Source organism: Camelus bactrianus, chromosome 21, assembly GCF_048773025.1.
Source record: "Camelus bactrianus isolate YW-2024 breed Bactrian camel chromosome 21, ASM4877302v1, whole genome shotgun sequence".
NCBI classification, from domain to species: Eukaryota; Metazoa; Chordata; class Mammalia; order Artiodactyla; family Camelidae; genus Camelus; species Camelus bactrianus.
Genome location: NC_133559.1, coordinates 18258645 through 18279285, shown reverse-complemented (window position 1 = coordinate 18279285; position 20641 = coordinate 18258645). Strand labels below are relative to the sequence as shown.

The window sequence follows — 20641 nt, the reverse complement described above, 5'->3', positions numbered from 1 at the left end:
AAAATGCATGATAAACAGGAAAATATGAAATTAGCTAAACTTATGAGACAATATTTTCTAAAAAGTTCTCATAATAAACAGTGCAAACATTTTCCAAGAAAATGTAATTCTTTGAATTGTTAGAAGCAACAGACACACACACCAAATGACAGAGATATTCCAAAAAACTAAACCCTACGTTACTGAAATCTTAATCTATAACAACAAAAGAAGTGATCATTCTTGATTGATCTGAAAGTGAAAGAAATTTAAATACCTTATTGTTCTTTGCTTTATGGGGATCAATATATGATCAAAAGAAAAAGGTCTTACAAACCAATAAAAGAAAGAGATATGAAAGAAAATAGGTAAAATACATAAGACAGTTCACAAAAGAGAAAATATAAATTGCCAATAAACTAATACTGGAAAAATCCAAATTACAATCTAATTATGTATCTTTTAAAGGGGGAAGGGAGAGGACTATTTGATTAGCAAAGATTTAGAAGACGGATAATATCCCAGAGTTGAGGAAGTGGAGTAATAAGCACTTTATTTTACCATTTGTGGAAGTATAAAATAATACACTCTTTGTATTATTATTAAAAGCTAATGTATTAAAAAAAACTCCTTGACCCAGGAGCAATCCCACTTCTGGAAATACATCGCATAGAAATACCAGCATAGGTATTCAATACAACCTTTTTGCTATAATAAAAATTGAAATGAACCCAGTATCCATCATCTGGAGATGGTTAAATAAGTTCAAGGTATATTCATAAATTATAATAGCACAGAGCAATTAAAAAGAATGAGGTAAGTATACCTTCAGGGGTACAGAAAGCCCTAAAATAGATTATTGATTAAAAAAAAATCAAGCTGCAAAACAATATATATAATTCTATTATTATTTTTAACTGTGTTATGTGTTAGTATTTCCTCCCTGATCCCACAAAAATAAATCAAAACTTCACCTGTGGTTCTCTCTGGCAGATGAAAATAGAATTTCACTGTTCATGTTAGACATTTGTGTAATGTGTGAGAGTTTTCTGAGTATGTGCTACATTTGTAAACTGATAAAACAGTGCATAATGCCAAGATATCTATGTGTATGTAGGGGGACTGTCGAGGACTGTGGAATTATCCTGCCTGGACTGAAATTCTTGCCTTATCACAACCCCTGCATGATCTTGGGGAGGTTACTAAACCTCTCTATGAGGTTGCAATGTAGCTTATATTAAGGTTACTGTGAAGTTTAAATAGAGTCTGACACTTAAGCAACTTACCTTAATAAATATGGTTGTTATATGTCACCCAAATGTGTAGTACACACTTATAATCCTAAGAGCTTTAAATCAGTACCCTAAAGTTAAGTCTAACAGATACATTATCATCTTTAATTTATAGAATAATTTCATATGAAATAACATATCTTAACTTTGTTAATTGTCTATGTTTAATTTCTTTTCAACAGTATAGCAAAACCTTAACTAAACCAATCAAAACAGAACTGAATGATACACTAATTGAACATGACCCTTCATTTTGATCTTTAATAAGAATATTTAGAAATAGTCGATTTTCCTCAGCAGAAATAGGTTAAATGAAAATTCACCTCTTTGATAATTATAAATATGAACTCTCTTATGCACTACTATGGAAGTTTCAAAGTACAAAGATTAAAAGTGAATCTACACTGACTTTATAACACACTCAATCTGAAATTTTATTCAGCTTAGCTGTCATATCGCAAGAAATCTTTCCTGACTTCACAACTGAGTTCCAACTTTACTCCCATGAGCCAACCCCCAATTCTCTAAAGATCACACCATTCTATTACTTGCTCATTTGTCTCCTGCCCTAAACTGTAAGTTGTTGACGGTAGGAAAATATGACTAACTTAGCACCCAGTACATTTTCTGGCCCAGAATAAGTACTCTGGAAATACTTGTTAAATGAATAAATGGTAATGTACAACTTATCATGTTCGCATACCTTAAACTTTCCTTTCTTAATCAAGAGGAATTATATAAGAATTCACTACTAAATAGAATACAAATTAAATCTAGAGCTCTGATTTTCACATTTTCAAAAAGCAAATATACAGCACCAATACTGTCCCATCTTAATTCAACTGTTTAGACCAGAAAGTTTGCATCTCAATACCAGCAAAAAGGAGTGGGGATACAAGGAAGGATGACCACCTTTAATGTGTCAAAATATTGAGTATCCACTCTTCCTTTCTTTAAATAAAACAAGAAAAATAGTGATAAAATCTAAATAAATGGGGAATAAACTTAAGTGCAGGCAACAGAGACAACAATACAAGTTTATTTTCTGAATATAACTTATAAGCATCATATGAACAAAGGTAGGAATTAAAGTGCAAATGAAATTTATATCTAGGAGCCTTACAAATAAATCTCCCTATCTTTATAGAAAAACTAAATTATCGGTGGCTAAAAAACTTGTTAAAAAGTCTAATATAATAGTCTCTTTTTGAAATCATGTTCAAGACTTAAGCGAGAATAAATATCAACTTTACAGACTGTTATGGGTTAACCCGTGTCCCCTAAAAGACATGCTGAAGCCCTAACCCCCAATGCCCCCAAATGCGACTGTAAACAGTCATTATAGATGTAATCAGTTAAGATGAGGTCATACTGGGGCAGGATGTGCCCTTAACCTGACTGGTGTCCTTACGATGAAGACGATGTGAAGAGACAGGGAGGGAATACCACGTGATGTTGGAGGCAGAGACTGAAGTTATACACCTGCCAGCCAAGGGACGCCAGGGACGGCAGAAACTAAGAGGAAGCATGCAGCAGACTCTCCCCTAGAGCCTCAAGAGAACATTGTCCTGCTGACACATTTCAGACTTCTATCCTCTAGAACTGTGAGAGAATAAATTTCTGTTGTTTTAAGCCACCTGATTTGAGGTAACTTGTTACAGCAGCCTCAGGAAACCAACACAGGGACTGATACATCACATTACCTATGAAATCTGGTGTTTTTATTTTGATGTTTTTGAAAGCAAGGTGAAAACTGCTTCAAGACTTTAAGTTTGATTCCTCAATAAATACCAGTAGTGAACAGCAGAGGGCGTTGCTGATCAAAACTTAGAGCTGAGAAATGGAGACACTACCCAGACCACCTACCTCAAAGCTCCATTTCAGGCAATGGACACTAAGTAGTGCCAGTCACAAATTTCCTCAAGTAAGGAAAAACATGAAAATTTGCTTGGACAGTTAGGAAAGTTTAGAACTTAAATTCTCTGATTTTCATACACAAGCAATTTCTAGACGCTGAACTCCTATACTTCAAGCACAAACAGCCGCCCTGGTCAGGCACCCTCAGGACTTCTCTCTTCCACTGCAGACTGCCCTGCTGCCTGGGCTTCCCTCACGCACTCCTTTCCAGGAACGTCCATCTGTCTCACTTTCCAAGTACTAACTGGGGGTTGGGGGTCTGTGGTGTCAAGATAAGTAAGACGGAAACTGGGAAAAGAGGAGGTTGGGGTTGAGGATAAAGATGTATAGGATAAAGGCGGAGAAGGGAACAACCTTCCTGCCATTGACAGAGGACACCCAACCAAATGTCTTCTCTTTTCGGCAAGGTGAGGGGAATCAGAAAGGATACAGGAAGCAAGCGGGGACAGAAAAGAAATGGAAAAAAGAAAGGATGTAAAGGAGATAGGCAAAGAGAAAAACAAGCAAGAAAGATAAGGCTAGCCCCTTCCTAAAGCTACTCCTGACTTCCCTCTTACCAACTTCAGAACTCCTTTTCAAACTTCCACCCTCCCTTAGGGTCTATCTTTCCAGATCATCCCTGCCCCATGAGTTGCGATCAGCGTTTAGAATTGGATGAGTCCTTACAAGTCCACCCCCACAGCTGCTGGGCAAGGAAGAGCACAGGTACAAAGGAATTCCCTGTATCAGTCTGCAGGTCACAACAGGAAGGGATGTTAACAGTTACCCTTTGAAGAAATATTTAATTCATTTTTCCCCACTAAGAATTTTACTTATAACTGTTAGGTCCAGAGTACTATTAATCCTATAATTTAGGACTATTATGAGTTAAATAAACTTTAAAGAGCTAGTCTGAGAACAGAAGGCACTGTGTATAACATTGTTACAGGAAAATAAACTATAATTTCCAATAAGCATATTATAAATCTTTAGAATACACTCTGTTTTATAAAAGGGATGCCAATTTATTAATACTCTAACTTTCTGAAATCAATATAAATGTAAGTATGTACACCAAGTTTAGAAGACTGATGACAGACACACACAACTGTATACTGCATCTCCACAGGTTGCAATGAATTGATGAAGAAAAGGTTGACTGTGGCTCTATCAAGATGACCTTAAATAAATAAAGGATTATGGAAATTAGATTGTTGTCCAAGGGTAGAAAAGAAAAAAAGGATTCTGAGAATGTCTTAACCAACCAGTTAGTGTGTAAAAAGGCAGGGACAGGTAGATTATAGCGGGAATGAGAGCAGAGAGGAGTCTACTACAATGCTCCAGGTGAAAAGTCATCATGGACTGTAAATAATCCCACAGATCGAAACAAAACAAATTAAAACCCTCTTAGGTAAACTGACGCACAGATTCAAACGACATTTAGTAACTGCCAAAGGAAAAAGAGCTACTGTTCACAGTGCTGCGGAGCATACTTCACCTGTGCATGTGGCTGTACCAACTGCTCAGCTAACTGTAAACAAGAATGGAAGGAGAAAAGAGTGTCTTCACACAAGCTAGTAATTATATCTTTATGTTTCAGCTGACTCTTTATAACCGACTGGTGCTTCAGGCTCTGCCTAAATGAATAAAAAGAAAAGAATACAATCACCACAAGTAACACATCAAGTAACTTAGGACCATAAAAGTACAACTTGAGAGATGTGAGAAATCAAAATGCATCATATACATTAGACATGGGATAATTAAGATGTGCTGACTTTACCTCCAAAGCTGTCATGCCAGTTTGAACAAATTGCTAATTTTAAACTTCTCCTTATAAGACATTAATTGAACTCTATTACATGTTGGGCACTCAACACAGAGGTGAGTGAAAAGACACAATCTCTGCCCTGTCTGCATGGAATTTCTGGTCTAGCACAAGAGAGAACACTAAATAATGTAAGAATAATGAATTATAGTTGTGATAAATGCTAAGATAAAAAGTCCAGAGCGCTACAGTCAAGAGAGATATTGTCAGGGTGAAGATACACAGAATGCTACCAGAAAGAGGGAACACTTAAACTGAGAACTGAAGGATAGGCAGGAGTCAGCGAGGTGCAGAGCACAGGAGAGAAGCATCCTGGGCAGACTGAAAAGCTGTGAAGAGGCTCTGGGACAGGAGAGTCTGGCATGCTTGAGGAACTAAGAGCAGGGAGAGAGCAGCGGAGATGAGCTGTGAAGAAGCCACGAGCCCGAGAGGACCAGGTTGTTACTCTTAGTTAAGTGGGATGGATTTTAAGCAGTAGGGTGACATGCTCTGATTCACATTTTTAGAAATTCAGTCTGAATGCTAGATAAAAAGTGAACTGGAAGGGAGCAAGAGTGGAAGATATTTGATGGTGACGGTGACGGTGATGTAGCTAATGCACTGACCATTCACCGTGTGCCTTGCAGTTCCAAGCATTTCACATGATAAACTCGAGTAATTCTCACTATAACCCCATCAAGCAGGTGCTACTGCTATAACTCCCGTAAACAAACTAAGACTCGGAGAAGTTAACCAAACCGCCTAAGGGTTCAGGAGGAGTAAGTGATTTCAGAATGGATTCAGGCACATGCACTATGGCTCTTTTAATCACTGCCCTATTACCTGTTGATAACTTAATGACCTGGTGGTTCAAGAAAAGCACCTAAGACCTGAAAGTATTACACTGGCCTTGAATGTTTCATGCATGTGTATAGAGGTTCTTACTCATTTTTACATCTCAACTCTATCTCCTCCCACCCCCAAGAATGTGATGAATGCTATGGGTGCTCTTCCTGGTACCCATAGTAACCTACAAACCCTTCCTAACACTCCAGTTAAAATTACTTTATAAATGAAATTAAACTTGAACAACTCAAAAGTATATAATGAAGGGATTATATTCAGCTCTAATTATAATTGTTAATTTATCTAAGCCTGGAAATAGGATACTTGACGGTCAGTTAAAACAACAGTAGCAGTAGGCAAGTGGTTAAGCCACATGGCCCATTATTTCAGAAGTACTAGATAACCAGGTAGAACTTTTTTTTAATTTTAGAGGCAGCAGGGTAAAAATCCAATTTAGTTTGGGAGCTACATGTACAAAATCTGGATTATTAGACAGCAGTGTCAGTAAACATTACACATACCCATACAAAATTCTTTAAATGAAATCTAAGAAAACTTAAGAATTAAGATTTTAGATATGGAAAATATATTACAAAAAGTAAAAACAAAACAAAAACTTACTTAATTATAAATTTCCAAGTATTGGCATGAAATGCATGGTCCATACTGGAAATAATAGAGCAGATATCCAACAATGAATGAATAACTACAAAGAAAGATAACAGAACTCTTAAGACATTCAAAAGCCATATGGAGTGAGTTTCTCCTATATTTAAAAATATCTACTGAATAATTTTGATATTTGTTAAAACAGATAATGCAGTTAAAAAAACTGTCAAAATAATTAGTGAAAGTAACTGTCACTTTTGATTTAGCGTTTTTATAAATTATGGAAAATTAAGTTTGACGTTTACACCTACTCTGTGATCTACATAAAACTAAAAATGCTCAGTGCAATAAAAGTTGTGCCCCTTATAACTGAAACATTACACAGATATTCTAATCCAAAATGAAAACATATACTGCTAAGAAAACCTAACAAGGAAGAATGAAAATGAATCTGCACAGTACCCATTAAGGCTTCCACTCTGCCTGTGGTAGATTATTTATAAAAATAAGCCCAATAAACCTCCTTTCTGTGTCCACCTTCTTGGGCAGTTCCCTTCCATACTGACCTTGGGCTTGGCCACATAGCCTGCTTTGTCCTATTGAGGACAAAAAAAAAAAAAAACACCACATGGCAAGCAGAGACTTAAAAAATGCTTGCCTACTGGGGCCTGCCCTCTCTTGCTGAGGCCCTGAGGCCATCAGCAGGTGACTGAGCCTGGGCTAACCTGCTGGAGGATGTGCTACACATGACCAGCTCACTACTTCTCCCTCTGCTGACAGCCAGATGTGAGTGAGGTCACTGACCACAAACCCACAAGAGAGCCAGTTACACCATGTGGTGCAGAGAAAGCTGCTCCAGTTGAGCCCGGCCTAAAATGCCAACTCAGAAGGCTGAATAAATCAAACAGTGGTTGCCTTAACATAACAGATCTTGGGGGAGACTTGCAGAGAGCAAAAAAGACCTGATAATACTGCACAAAGCCAACTTACTCTCTTTATGCTGAAGCTATGAATGCAATCTTTGCTCTTACACATTAAAGTGTTGCTTTCCAGACTTGGGGTCATGATCCATTGGTAAGTGATGAAGTTAATGAAGTAGCAATCAGCAATTCTTCAAAAACGAATGCAAACTTCACTTCCTACTATGAGTTATGGTTTTAAAACTCTATACTAACTAATACATATAAAATAGATAAACAACAAGATTATACTGTAGAGCACTGGGAACTATATTCAATATCTTGTATTAACTTATGGTGAAAAGAATATGAAAATGAATATATGTATGTTCACGTATGACTGAAGCATTATGCTGTACACCAGAAACTGACACAACATTGTAAACTGACTATAATTAAAAAAAAAATATATGTATATATATATACACACATTAAAAAAAAAACTGAAAGCTACTGCCTCAGAATTTGGACGACTTTAGAGGGTATAAAGTTGCATAACTTTTTTTGTTAATCATTGTGGAGAAACAACCTACTACAAACATTGACTAAATATACAAATCTATGTTAATATATCAAATATCAGTTTTACAAAACCTAAAATTTAAGCAATAAAAAGTTTACTGGGTAGGATTTACATTTTTAAAAATAATATATCATGAATCATTAGAAACGTTGGATCCAATAATTTAACTGGTCAATATACATGATATACTAAGAGTCAGTTTCCTTCACTCACCTACTACCATATTCAAAATATCATCATTCTCATCTACTAAAGGGTCCATGCAAACCATATCCAACAGTTCCATTAGCTGCTTTTGAAGAGAATAGGCCTCCTTGAAAAGAGCTTGCAGAAGGTCTGAGACTAGGTGTAAATGCCCAGAATAGACAGATTCACTATTCTAATCACAAATAAATAAAAACAAGAGAAAAAGCAAATCATAAAAAGCTCAAGAACCAAATTTATTTCTATCAGAGCTCATAAATTTACTGCTAACTGAATGGTATGTTCATTTATGAAACAAATGTTTAGCGAACATCCATTATACATAGTGCACTTCAAGAGATGTAGGCATGTATAAAGCACGATTTCTGACTTATAGGGTCTTACAAATATAGAACTGGAAGGGAGATAAGTAACACTGGATCTGGTGCATGACATCTTAGTACCCTATCACCAAACAGAAGCATTAGTTAACTAGCGATTTTCATTCATCCAACAAATAGCATTACCAAAACTGCTAGTGACCCACAAATCCTAGACCAGCTATTGTGCTTTAAAGCTGCCTCAGGACTAAATTATGGTCAGTGGCCCTTTATAGGCACCTAATCATTAAAGAATTCATCTGAGCCACCAATACCACTGAGAGAACTATTTCAGGATCCCGGTGACTACACACAAATCCATACCATTTCTTTCCTTATCAAGAGGAAACAGAATAAAACAACAACACAACTGCAAAAGCCACCTTTTCATGACTTTCTTATAAGTACTTATTTTGAAACAAATACTTAACCTACATGTTCTCTGTTCTATGAAAAAATTCTATTGCAATAATATAGGCTAACCTGTAAACTCATGAACAAACACTATAAACAAACTCAGCCTCTGTGCCCATGGATTCTAGGCCATTTAAAGTGTACTTAAATCCATTACTCACCTTACAATGCACAAATGTACTTTTGATTACACGCAGGACTGAGGAGGGAAGACTATGAATATTTTCTAGAATGACGGATTCCTGAGTGGCACAGACATGCTGAACACATCCTGTAAGAGCTCCTAATAGCTGTACCATTGTCTGGAAATAAGGGAAGAAGTTTCATTCAGAACATATTTTCTGTGTACCTAAAACGTGTCAGACAATATGCTGGATACTAGGGATATAGCAGTGAACAAAACAGACCCTCTGTTCCTCCTTACACAAAATGTCAGTCTATCAGAACTACAAGTATACAGACTGGCTAGCCATTTGGTTTAAAAAGAAAAAAAGAAGTTGGAATCCTAACCCACACATCAAAGGATATGGTGGTGTTCTACACATACGCTTGTAAATTATGGGGGGCATGCTATCTTGATTATCTGTCTTCTTATAGAAGTATAGATGCTTACTCAGAATGAAATTGTAAAAATTCAGAATTTATGTTTCTGTAATAACTTTAATTCTATATATTTAATTCCACCATTGGGCCATTATATAAAGAATCCACAGCTAATTGAGATCAGTATAAAAATTCTCACACTCTTTAAGCTCTCCTCCCCCCTCCCTTTTCTAACATTTGACATACTTGTAAAATATTTCTTAGAGTGGTCTGGATTTCTAAATTTTGGCTTGATAGTCCTCTGGCTTGACTGGTTAACTCATACATCATGTCATCAAATAATTTCACAGTCTGTGAAAACAAAGCTGGTTATAAATAGTAGTAACAAGTCACTAGAAAGGAAAAACATTTATCTTTAAAGAAAAAAATTAGATGATTTGATTTTGCATTATTAATAGCCACGGGATATTGTCTAGTATAAAAACTGCACCTAATAAAGTTAATACATGTTTTGTATATAATTTTTGGTATATTTCTACTATAGAATCTCTTAAAAAAATAAACCTTCAACAAAAATTGGTTTTCCATTTCTATGATTGGAATCTATTCAGTAACGTCCATAAAAGAACTACTAAAAGTTCACTTTTTGGTGCTGTAACAAAAATGCTACTCTTACACTTAAATAAATAAAAGATGATGATCTTATTAACCAATCAACATTCCTGTGGACATTTACACGGATATTTCCTGGCAGTGGTAATGAATTTGTGAATTACCTCTTCCCTTGTATTCTAACCCCTTTTTGATCAACTCAAAATACCATTCTTGGTTAGAGGTACACTATGTGACCTCAGAAGTAAGTGTTTTTGCCTATGAAAAGTTAGCCCCTCTAAGATCTTAACACTCTAAGCAGAAGCATTGCAAGAATAACCAGAGTCAACATACACCGTAATTAAAGAGGATAGTTTCCTATAGGCCTCTTAACGCTCAGCATCCTGGTTTTCATCTGCATAATAGCTGAACCTTTTTTTGGCAGCCAAGAACAAATTCTAAGAAACTTTTTAGATGGAGAAAAATCGAGTGAATATGAGTAAAAGAAGTTCTGATGACTACTTGCTTCAAAGCCCAACAAAGAAGTCCATTCCAGTAAGAGATGTTATCATTAAAAAATGTTTCATTTTGGCACCAAAATACATTTAGTTCTTGCAATTTAAAAAAAAGTATGACTGTGCTTTTCAGAGAAAAGGTATACCACATGTAACTAAAAAGTAATAATGTAGTGGTGAATTGGATGTTTTTTCTTCAGTTACTTAATTTTACCAATATTTCAGTCTTTTTTTATTCTAAGACTTCTTTAATAAATTTTGGCTCCATTCTTCCAGACAATCATGTGTAACAGTTATCAATAAACTCTGCAGAGAAGATACAAAAAGACAACTAATTTCATTACCCACCCCAAATTTTCAATGAACTGCTTTAAAATACAAGAGTATTTAAAATTAGCTACAAATAATATAAATTCAACTAGTAAAAGATCCATGCTCTCTGAAAATATATTTTTAATCACCTAATGATCACATTAACAACATCATATTCTCACATGAGATCAATTCTTAACTACTTTATTTGTATTTCAAATATGTGATACATTAAGGAAAAAAGGGCTTCGATTAAAAATAAACGGTAAAGCTGAGGCAAGATTTTAACAGCCTTTATAACATATAGACTGGCTGAGATAACAATAGTACTATACCTTCGGCAGTACTTGTGAAAAGAAAGTCTGTTCCAGTGTCAGGTGGTTCATATGAGGTAAAAACATTTCTACAATAATTTTCAGAATTTCTATAAAGCAAAACAATAACATTTTGTAGCAATATTAAGTCACATCAGCCAACAAAGATCACTACCTCTTCCCAAATGTGGGAATATGTAAGTACTACCAACCTAAAGCTTTGTACAGTTTCAAAATGCCATAGTCTATCCAGAGAAACTATTAAGAATTAAATAAAATAACAGCTCCCCCCCAAAAAAACTCCAAACAACCTGTATGTCCAGCAACTAAGGATCAGTCAACGGATGTGGGTACATCTACTGAAAGGATCTGCTATCATTAAATGATTGTTAGAGATTGTATAAAACCATGATTAACTGTTCACAATACTTTAAGGTAAAATGAAAAAGGTTACAAACAGTATAATTTCAATCTTAATATATATAAACATGTATATACAAAGAATAATAGACAGGCTGGCAGGGATATACAGAATCAAGATGAGAATGTTCTATGACAAAATCTTAACTATTTCAGATTAATGATTGTTTTATTATCATTTCTGTTTTTCTGCATGTTACAAATTTTCTACGACAAATTTGTGTAACTCTTATACTCAGGATAAAAAATAATTGTTACTTAAAAAAATTAGGCCCCACAGGCAGCACAGAGGTTCAAGATTATAAACAAATAGTCCATAACCAAGTGAAATGTAAATAGAAAAAAACTCAAAATATAAGTAAACGATGTAGGCTAGTCTTCATTCTCTACCTCTTCTCCTAACTAAGTCATGTCAAATAAGATGAATGAAAATAGAGGAAGGTGAGAAAGTCCACTTTACCAAACAATGCATCTGTTATGTCTCAACAATCTGCTTTTGTAACTTAGACAGTATTTTCTAACTGACACTAAATATATTAAGAGGCTGAAAGTTATTAAGTAGACTGCAAATTTTGTTTTATATAGGTCTAACCAGTTTAACAACTAACATTTAAAATTTACAGTGGGCTTATACACATGTTATCAAACAGAAGACTTCTGGTATCTATCCAAAACGGAATTTAAAACTTTAAGAACTTTAACTTGAAGTGATTTGGTCATTTTAAGTAACAGAAGATTACAAAGGCTGTAAAATTCCAACAGGAAGAATAAACTTATAAGTGGAATACAAAACTGTAATTGAGATATGCGGGACTCAGGCCTTAATGTCATCAAAGTAATCATACAATCAAGATAATCTTACTTACGAATATGCTCAATCCAACCGTCAGAATTCTGATACATAGAGTAAAAAAAAAAAAATTAAGGAAGATACTCCTATTACAATAATAGGATAGTCACTGCTGATAACAGGTTTTAAAAGGCCCCTTCTTGAAACGTTTAAGCAACGATCAGTAAGGGTTGAAATGAGACTCAAATTACTGGCTTAATTTTGCTTTTAAAAATTTAAATGTTTATTAGGTAGATGAACAATATAATGAAACTAAGGAAATACTTTCAAAACTGCTCAAGGATAAACTTATCTTTTCAAACTATATGTAGTTGTGACATATTTCTAATAGATAAGAAATAGTCTTATAGTAATCTATGGATCTCCAGTTTCTGAAATAATCTTCCTTCTCAGCACTCCTGTAGTACTTTATTTGCACCTGTCTTAAGTCACTGATCACTTCCCATCTTCCTTTCAGATTACTTGCACACTTGTCTTACCACCTTCTCAGACTGAAACTCTTCTGCACGTAGCTTACAAATATGCGATAATTATCGTATGTTCACTACAAAAGTTAACAGTAATCACATTATAAACTATACACCTTTATACCATCAAGAATAATTCTTAGAAATGCTTCACTATAAAAATAATATAAGAATTATAAAATAATGTATCCATAAGAAAAATGAACATACCATAACCTCATCTCAGTAACACAAGAAATGACTCTTCTGAAATCACTTTGCGTACACCTATTTTATGTAAAGCAATCAAAATGAAGCATAGTCATTAATTCATTTTAGTTCAGTAGGGTAGAATGTGCCTCATGGAAAAATTTCAGTAAAGCCTCTTCCAAAATTAAACATAAGTTATGATTATAACTTTAACAAGACTGGAAAACAACATGTAAAATGCAAAACATGAAAATAATTACATTAGGGTGATGGGATTGTGGATTTATTGAAAACTTCTTTCATTTGTTGAAGTGTTAAACATAAAACCAAAAGCTGAAAAAAAATTATCTAATGAGACTTCTAGGCAGTCTTAAAACATGACAATATTTTTCAGCCTTTTACTGAATGCGTACTATGTGCTAGGCACTATTCCAGGTGCTGGAGACAATGCAGTGAAAACGAAATTCCTGCCTTGATAAACTTTAGGGTATTGTGAGGGGGGAAAGTAAACAAGATAATTTCTATTAATAGGAACACTGCTCTTTTGAAAACTGAACAGGGCAATGTGATAAGTATTAGAGACTGGGTTTGGGGGAACCAGCTAAGATTGAGGGCTCTGAAAAGGGCCCCCTAAGGAAGTGACATATGAGATGAGATGTGAATAATGAGACATGCAAAAGGCTAGCAGAGTAACAAACTAAGCTGAAGGATCAGCAAGCAGGAAGATCTTGAGGTAGGTGAGCTTCTTGTATGGAAAGACATAGTTAGGCAGGACAGAAGGACGACGCTGAGAACATGAGTCTTGAAGGAAAAGGTTAGCCTGTATTCCTAATTTCTTAAGACGCCACCGGAGGGTGGTTTAAAAAGGAAATGACATGGCATCTTTCACCCTGAACTTTTTTTGTAGAATGGATTATAGAAAGATGAGTAGAAGCAAGGGAACCGTTAATTAACAGCCCAGGTGAGAGGTTATGGGGGTTTGAAATAGTGTGGTAGTAACAGGGATGGAGTTGGATTCAAGATAGTTTGAAGTCAGAAACAACAGAACTTGCTGATTGGATATGAGAGAAAGGACTGAAGGTTTTGGCTTGTGAAATCATTTAGATGAAAAAAACTGGGGAAGAACAGGTTGGCATTCTCCTGAATTTCGAGATGCAAAACCAGGTAGGAATGTTGACTTTCAATTACTGAAATCCCCCTGTAGGCTTGAGGGTTAAAAGAGGAACGGTGTTCCTTATCTTTGTTCTGCCAAAGCCTAACACCTGCCAGGTACCTATTATGTACCTAGGAAATGTTTTTGAAGAGGAGAATGGCTGTTTCCCACGTCAAAATCCTCAAGGACAGCAATTCTGTATCTGCACTGTGACTAAGAAAGGGCTTTGGTACCTAAGTGTCATTTTGCCAACCCCCAGGTGAATGATTTCAAGGCAACAGTAATGGTTACATGTGGCTTCAGCTGTAAATTATTTGTGCAGTGTCCGGACTTTCTCAAGTGAAAGTCATTTTTTCTTTTCAGTGATTTTATGTTGAAAGTGTGCTCAAAAATGTAAAAAAGGAAAAAATTACCTTTTAACATGAAAGGCTAGGACTCCAAGCACATATACAACCAAAAAGGGATTTGACTAATAAGAAATTGTCTGCACCTGGACACCGGAGGCATTAACTACCTCAAACCCAGCAAACAGCCAATTACCAAAGGAAGCAACGCCTTCTCACCAGCTATGAACAAAATGCGATCCGAAAACAGATGCAGAACATTTTTATATACTGAATTTTTTTTTTTTTTACCAACTTAGCACCATGGAAGAACTACGTATTTGACTCTCACAATCGTGAGGAAGGTAATCCTATTTACCACCCATTTTAGTGATTAAGAGCTCAGAATATCCAGCTCTCTACTTCATCCAGAGTCGGCTCACAAGTCTGAGCAGCACAAGTCTGAGTCCCTGCCCGAATTCCCGTTCCCCCCATGCAAAAATATTCGCATTTAACTGCACTTCACGGGTACAGAACAACTCAAAGGCCCAGAGGAACGGGAGAAAACGCCACATTCACCGCCAAAACCACAGCGCATAACACCTCTACGAGCACTTCCAACACCAACGCCAGGCACGCCTTGGGTCTCGGCACCCACGGCTCTCTCGCTCTCCCCTCATTCCCTCGCTTATCAACGGACAGGAGAGGGTTGAAGACGCAGGAATACAACAGGGCCCGGAGGCGGGGGGGTGTGATGAGACTCAGAAGAAAGGTTGAGGCCCGCCCCCACACACCTCTCTAGGTGGAAGCGACAATGAAGGATATAAGGAGACGAGGCAGGACAGACGGCAGCTCCCGGCGGCATAGCTCCTTCGGCCAGCTACTTATTTCTTCCAGGGGAACCGCGCTCACCGGGACCGCGCGTTCCTGAGACATGCTTTCACCCAGGAGCAGAGCTTCCAAACACTCCCGCCACGGCCAAGACCGGAAACTCCCACAGTCCCGGCAGGCCTTGCGAGCTCCCCGCCCGCACCAAAACCATAGAGAGGAAGCTGGCCGCTTTCCTCAGTGAGCCGGGCCCCTACGCGGCTAGGCAGGAAGCCGGGCTTGTCTGGCCCGCGGAGGACTCGACTCGCTGGTGCGCGCTTTCGGTCTGGAAGGTCTGGCTGGCTGAGGACGCGCCGTCACCTGGGGACCTGCTGAGCGGTGAGCATCTCCAGGTCTGGATCGTTGTCAGCTTCTCCTTGAGACGCTCTGGGGAGGTGAGGGCCGGAAGTCCCCAGATTTGCTACCCTCAGTCCGATGAGATTACATATCTGAGGTCGGGTTTGATCTGGGATCTGCATCCGGAAATGACTCCAAGCCCCGCGTTACGGTAGGGTAGAAACAGGTGCGTTCCTTCCCACTCAGCTGTGTTGACCCTACTTTGTACATCACGTGTGATGGGGATAAAGACCCCACCTGCCAGAGTTGCTGTGCAAATTGAAGCAGGTGGTCTAAATTAAGTATTTAGCACCGTGGATACAAAGAATCTCGGTAAAGTTGATTGCATTTTCTAGGGGCCTCTCCAAACGGTTCAGTGCCTCTATGTTGTGTCAAACTAATCTTTACTTGTTACTCCAAAGTTACCCGATTCCCGTACACTTAGGGCTGCTGGTCTCCACTAAATGTTGTAGCAAGGTCCCCTGAATGAATTTACACACTCCAGAGCAGAACGGTGCCTGTTTTTAAAGGGATACTCATTTACCAAAATCCAATCTTGAAGTCACGTTACTTGAAACAATAACAGACTGAAGTGAAGGGATTCTGGCAGTTTAGGCGGTAAATATGTTTGGGCAGAGTCGCAACAGATGAAAGACACTGAGTAGCGAGGCTTGTCATCTCCTGCCTGATAATAACTTGATGTTATTTCTCATTGTTGCTGCTGTTGTTTTGTTTGCTTGTTTTTGAAAGTTCGTTCCCTTCTCCAACTTTTGAACCCTAAAGGGTGCCTGTATTTCCAAGTATCTTTATCTCCCTCTCCCTCCACAGCTTTTATAGAGAAGGCAGCTGTTGGTGGTAGGAGGATGAGGACTGTTTAATATTACATTTTAGTGAAATGTGTCGTTTTGCTTTTTAATAACCATTTTCTGTTTTTTTCTTCAGAGCTACACTGAAAGAAGAGCAAAGGCCTCTAAAAAGTCATTCGGAAACATCTTGAAGTATTTGTAACTGTGTATATGCAGCTAAAGAGAAATTGACCTCCAACAAAACTCACTGAATAATCGAGGCAGGTTTATGTGTGCATCATCAATTCTATCCAGAAGTTGAAGAATCTTCCTTTGAGTTTAAGGATTGTGTGCATTTAATAAGAGAATGACTTTTCAATTTAATTTCACTATAGAAGATCATCTGGAAAATGAATTAACACCCCATGGAGGTGGAGCTTTGGCTCTGGATTCCTCAAAAGAGTCTTCGGTCTCAGAAAGAGAAAAAGGTAAACATAGGGACAAAAAATGTTCTACAGAACAGTTTGACTTGCCTCAGGATCATTTGTGGGAACATAAGTCAGAGGGAAATGCAGCTCTGTCTCAAGACACAGACATCTCACTCAATACAGCTAACAGTTCAAGTAACTTGGAGCCACGTGAAAACTCTCAGCTCTGCTTGAGAGTTGCCAAAGAGCATGCTATACCTAAGGATTTAAAGAAAGTGTTAGAAAGTAAAGTCATAGAAACATTACCAGGTCTCCAGCATGTTAACATATCAGTGGTGAAAACCAACTTGTTGAAAGTGAACTTCCCTGGAGAAAACATCATTTCGAAAAGCTTTTCTTCTCACTCTGATCTGATTACAGGTGTTTATGAAGGAGGCTTAAAAATCTGGGAATGTACCTTTGATCTCCTGGCATATTTTACAAAGGCCAAAGTGAAATTTGCTGGGAAAAAAGTATTGGATCTTGGTTGTGGATCTGGGTTGCTGGGTATATTTGCATTCAAGGGAGGAGCCAAAGAAATTCATTTTCAGGATTATAACAGTATGGTAATTGATGAAGTAACATTACCTAATGTAGTGGCCAACGCCACTTGGGAAGATGAAGAAAATGATGTAAACGAACCAGATGTGAAAAGATGCAGGAAATCAGAAGCAACACAAGAACTATGTAAATGCCAGTTCTTTTCTGGGGAGTGGTCTGAGTTTTGTAAGCTTGTACTAAGCAGTGAAAAAATCTTTGAAAAATACGATCTCATTCTCACCTCAGAAACCATTTATAATCCAGATTATTATGGTCCTTTGCACAAAACATTCCTTAGACTGTTAGATAAAAATGGACGGGTGCTTCTGGCGAGCAAAGCACATTATTTTGGTGTGGGTGGAGGTATTCATCTCTTTCAGAAGTTTGTAGAAGAAAAGAATGTATTTGAGACTAGAACACTCGAAATAATTGATGAAGGGCTAAAGAGATTCCTAATTGAAATGACTTTTAAGTACCCCAGTTAATGTCTAATGAATGTCCTAAGTGAAATAAACAATAACCAAAACCTTGTTTTGAATGTTTGATTTCTGCTTTGTTACTATTTTTTTCTGAAATTATGATATTTGTGTAGTTTTGTTTATCCAAGTAAGGGAACAGCTGTATTAGCAACATTGTGCTTGAGATTGGGAAAATCATGACCCTGGGCATTTGAAAAGAACTCCTAGAAAATCATTTTATGAGAAAGTTTTCTGTTCACCACCTTTGACATATAAATTTGTTCCCAGGAGTATCTGCCGTGTTTTTATCTCAAGTTTGAATTTCTTCCCAGATTTTGTTAGTTTCTGTTCACATGAAGTGCCTGGTCCATCACCATGCTGTCAGTTCTAAAGGCATACATATGCTTCCCTAAATGGTACCAAGCCCAAATACTGGATTGAAGGCCTTAGGTAGCTAGGGAGAAGTTTTTGTTTTGTTTTATTTTTATATTCATTTATCTTGTATGATAATAATTAGAATGCTGAGCAGTTGAATTCACACTGAGATGGAGAAAATAAAGGGCAGTCATTATAGAAAGTATAGAAGTGAAAAAAAACTTACAGTTCTTGTAGCCAAGTAAGTAGGAGGCCCGAGGGTCTTGGTAGGAGGAAAAAGAATAGGAAATGGAGAATTCCAGATTCTGGAAAGTATAGACTCTTCACTATTTAAACAGGGAAGAGAAGGGGAGAAAAAGTATTTTGATTCTAGTGCAGAAATGTTCACACTTAACATAAAATTGGGATCTGCCTTCTTACCTATAACTATTGTGCAACTGGCAATATTTTTTCTTTTTTGGAGGAACCTGAAATAATTGTATGACTTGGATTCCATGAAATGTGATATTTACTGGACATTTGTTAACTAGGCACTTTGTATAGTATTTTGCTTAATATTTAAAACCTAATAAGGTGTGTATCATCCCCATTTTAATAATGATCATAAATAGCTCACAGTTTTCAGCATTTACTATATGCAGGACAAAAGACATTTACATATACTAACATTTAATAGTCATAAAAGCCCTGAATTAGGTTATAATTACTATCTCCTTTTCATAGGTAAAGAAATCAAGACTCAAGAAAGTCAGTAATTTGATCCCAATCATATTCTTCACGTTCAGAACCAGAATCTGAACTGAAATCTTCTAAAAAGCTGTACTCTTTTCACCACCCCAGTGATCTTACAATGCCTGTTTTTCATCACAAATATTTGTTAGCACCTTTATTATTCTGAAATGAAAGTCCTAGTTAAAGAAATTTATTTACACACATCATTAAAAATTATATGAATTATACATAATCCCTAATGTGTATATATATATATCATATACATATATGATATATATAAAGCTATAATATGAAGAAAGTCATTTATAATCAGATACTTTGTATTCCATCAGGTAAAAGCACAAGTGTAGTACTGAGAAGACATGTAGTAGTCAGATGCTTGTACCTAGGATATTATTACTGCAAATGTCATAGCTACATTTCCAGACCCACCTACTAGATAAGGTAGAATGGCCCAGACAGCAGGTTTGACTAACTGAGCAGGTACAAAGCATTGAATAGAGTCCCATGACAATAGTCAGTATTAATGATTTTGAAAAAAAAAATAGGTATCTCTCAATTCTCCAAGATGAATTAGACATCCAAAAAAGTGTTATCCAGGAGGCCTATCCAGGAGCAGAAGAGACAGGTCCTGACCAGGAGCTCAGGGCACAATTTCAGCCCAGAGGGAGGGAATCAAAACAAGCCCAGTCCTGGGACCTAGATAATCCTGGGCATTAAAGATGATTCTGGAGGTAGCAGACAGCCCATCAGGGACACAGCTACCCAAGATAGCTGGCAGCAAAAGAGACTTGTAATAAAATCATGGATAAAAATCCAGGAGAAAGATACACAGTACACTTTCTCATGTAAATAGTTTAATCATTTGAAGAAGCATATATGTCAAGACAATGAGCTTTGGAGTCCAATACTTGGGTTAAAATCCAGTTTCCCCATCTGGAAAACAGGGTTTATAAGAGTATCTCCCTAAAAGAGTTCTTAACAAAAATAATATTGAGTAACTATCATGGTTCCTTCCACATGGTTCCTATGTATACATGGAAATTAATATGTCCATGAATTCTCTTATTATTTTGGGCATCCTGTTTTATCAAACAGGAAGCCTTATTTACTTTTGTTAAAAATTGGGTTTGTGACTTTACAGTTTACAAATCCCAGTTCAGAACTTGGAGAAAAATTAGATTTCAGATCTTTCATTGCCTAGCGCCAACCCCTATTCTCTCCCTCTACACACCCTCCTCTCCCACGGGAAAAGTGCACATTCAAAATCACCATCATAATTTGGGTGCAGCCCAGCGGAGAAGGTTCTCTGTACCATAAAGGAATTCTTTAGTGTAGCCCAGGGATGTAGCTTCGAGTCAACGAGGATGGTTGGGGGAAGCCACATTATATTTATCACCACTAGATAGCCTCTCACAATTCCGTTTGCTGTTTCCTTAAGGAATTAAAAGTGAACTCAGATAACCCTTAAAAGTAGATGCATCATCTATACAGGAAGTTTGTCAAAGGGAAGTGA

General features: G+C 36.9%; 2 protein-coding genes across 10 annotated transcripts in view; one reads left to right on the top strand and one right to left on the bottom strand.

Annotated features, from left to right (window-relative positions):
- FIRRM (FIGNL1 interacting regulator of recombination and mitosis) overlaps positions 1-15611 on the bottom strand; it is a 39419-nt gene extending 23808 nt beyond the window's left edge. For 2 of the 6 annotated variants that reach the window (XM_045515877.2, XM_010953847.3), the window contains exons 1-8: positions 15391-15589; positions 12450-12489; positions 11185-11273; positions 9678-9782; positions 9050-9190; positions 8125-8290; positions 6442-6526; positions 4666-4804 (exon numbers count right to left, since the gene is read on the bottom strand). In XM_045515877.2, coding sequence (XP_045371833.2) covers positions 4666-4804; positions 6442-6526; positions 8125-8290; positions 9050-9190; positions 9678-9782; positions 11185-11273; positions 12450-12489; positions 15391-15501 — 876 coding nt within the window. In that variant the 5' untranslated portion in view covers positions 15502-15589. Of the gene's footprint in view, positions 1-4665; positions 4805-6441; positions 6527-8124; positions 8291-9049; positions 9191-9677; positions 9783-11184; positions 11274-12449; positions 12490-15359 lie in introns of those variants that run through there. The other 4 variants (XM_010953848.3, XM_045515878.2, XM_074349781.1 and 1 more) reach the window with 4 other exon arrangements.
- Positions 15612-15629: 18 nt separating this feature from the next.
- METTL18 (methyltransferase 18, RPL3 N3(tau)-histidine) lies at positions 15630-18308 on the top strand. 4 transcript variants are annotated; one of them, XM_010953844.3, is made up of 2 exons: positions 15630-15771; positions 16711-18308. In XM_010953844.3, exon 2 carries the CDS (start codon positions 16921-16923, stop codon positions 18043-18045), a length of 1125 nt encoding a protein of 374 aa, XP_010952146.2. In that variant the 5' UTR covers positions 15630-15771; positions 16711-16920; the 3' UTR covers positions 18046-18308. The 4 variants fall into 4 exon arrangements, with proteins under 4 accessions (XP_010952146.2, XP_045371836.2, XP_010952147.2 ...); XM_045515880.2 differs by having other exon boundaries at positions 15660-15785; XM_010953845.3 differs by having other exon boundaries at positions 15696-15827.
- The last annotated feature ends 2333 nt before the right edge of the window (positions 18309-20641 follow it).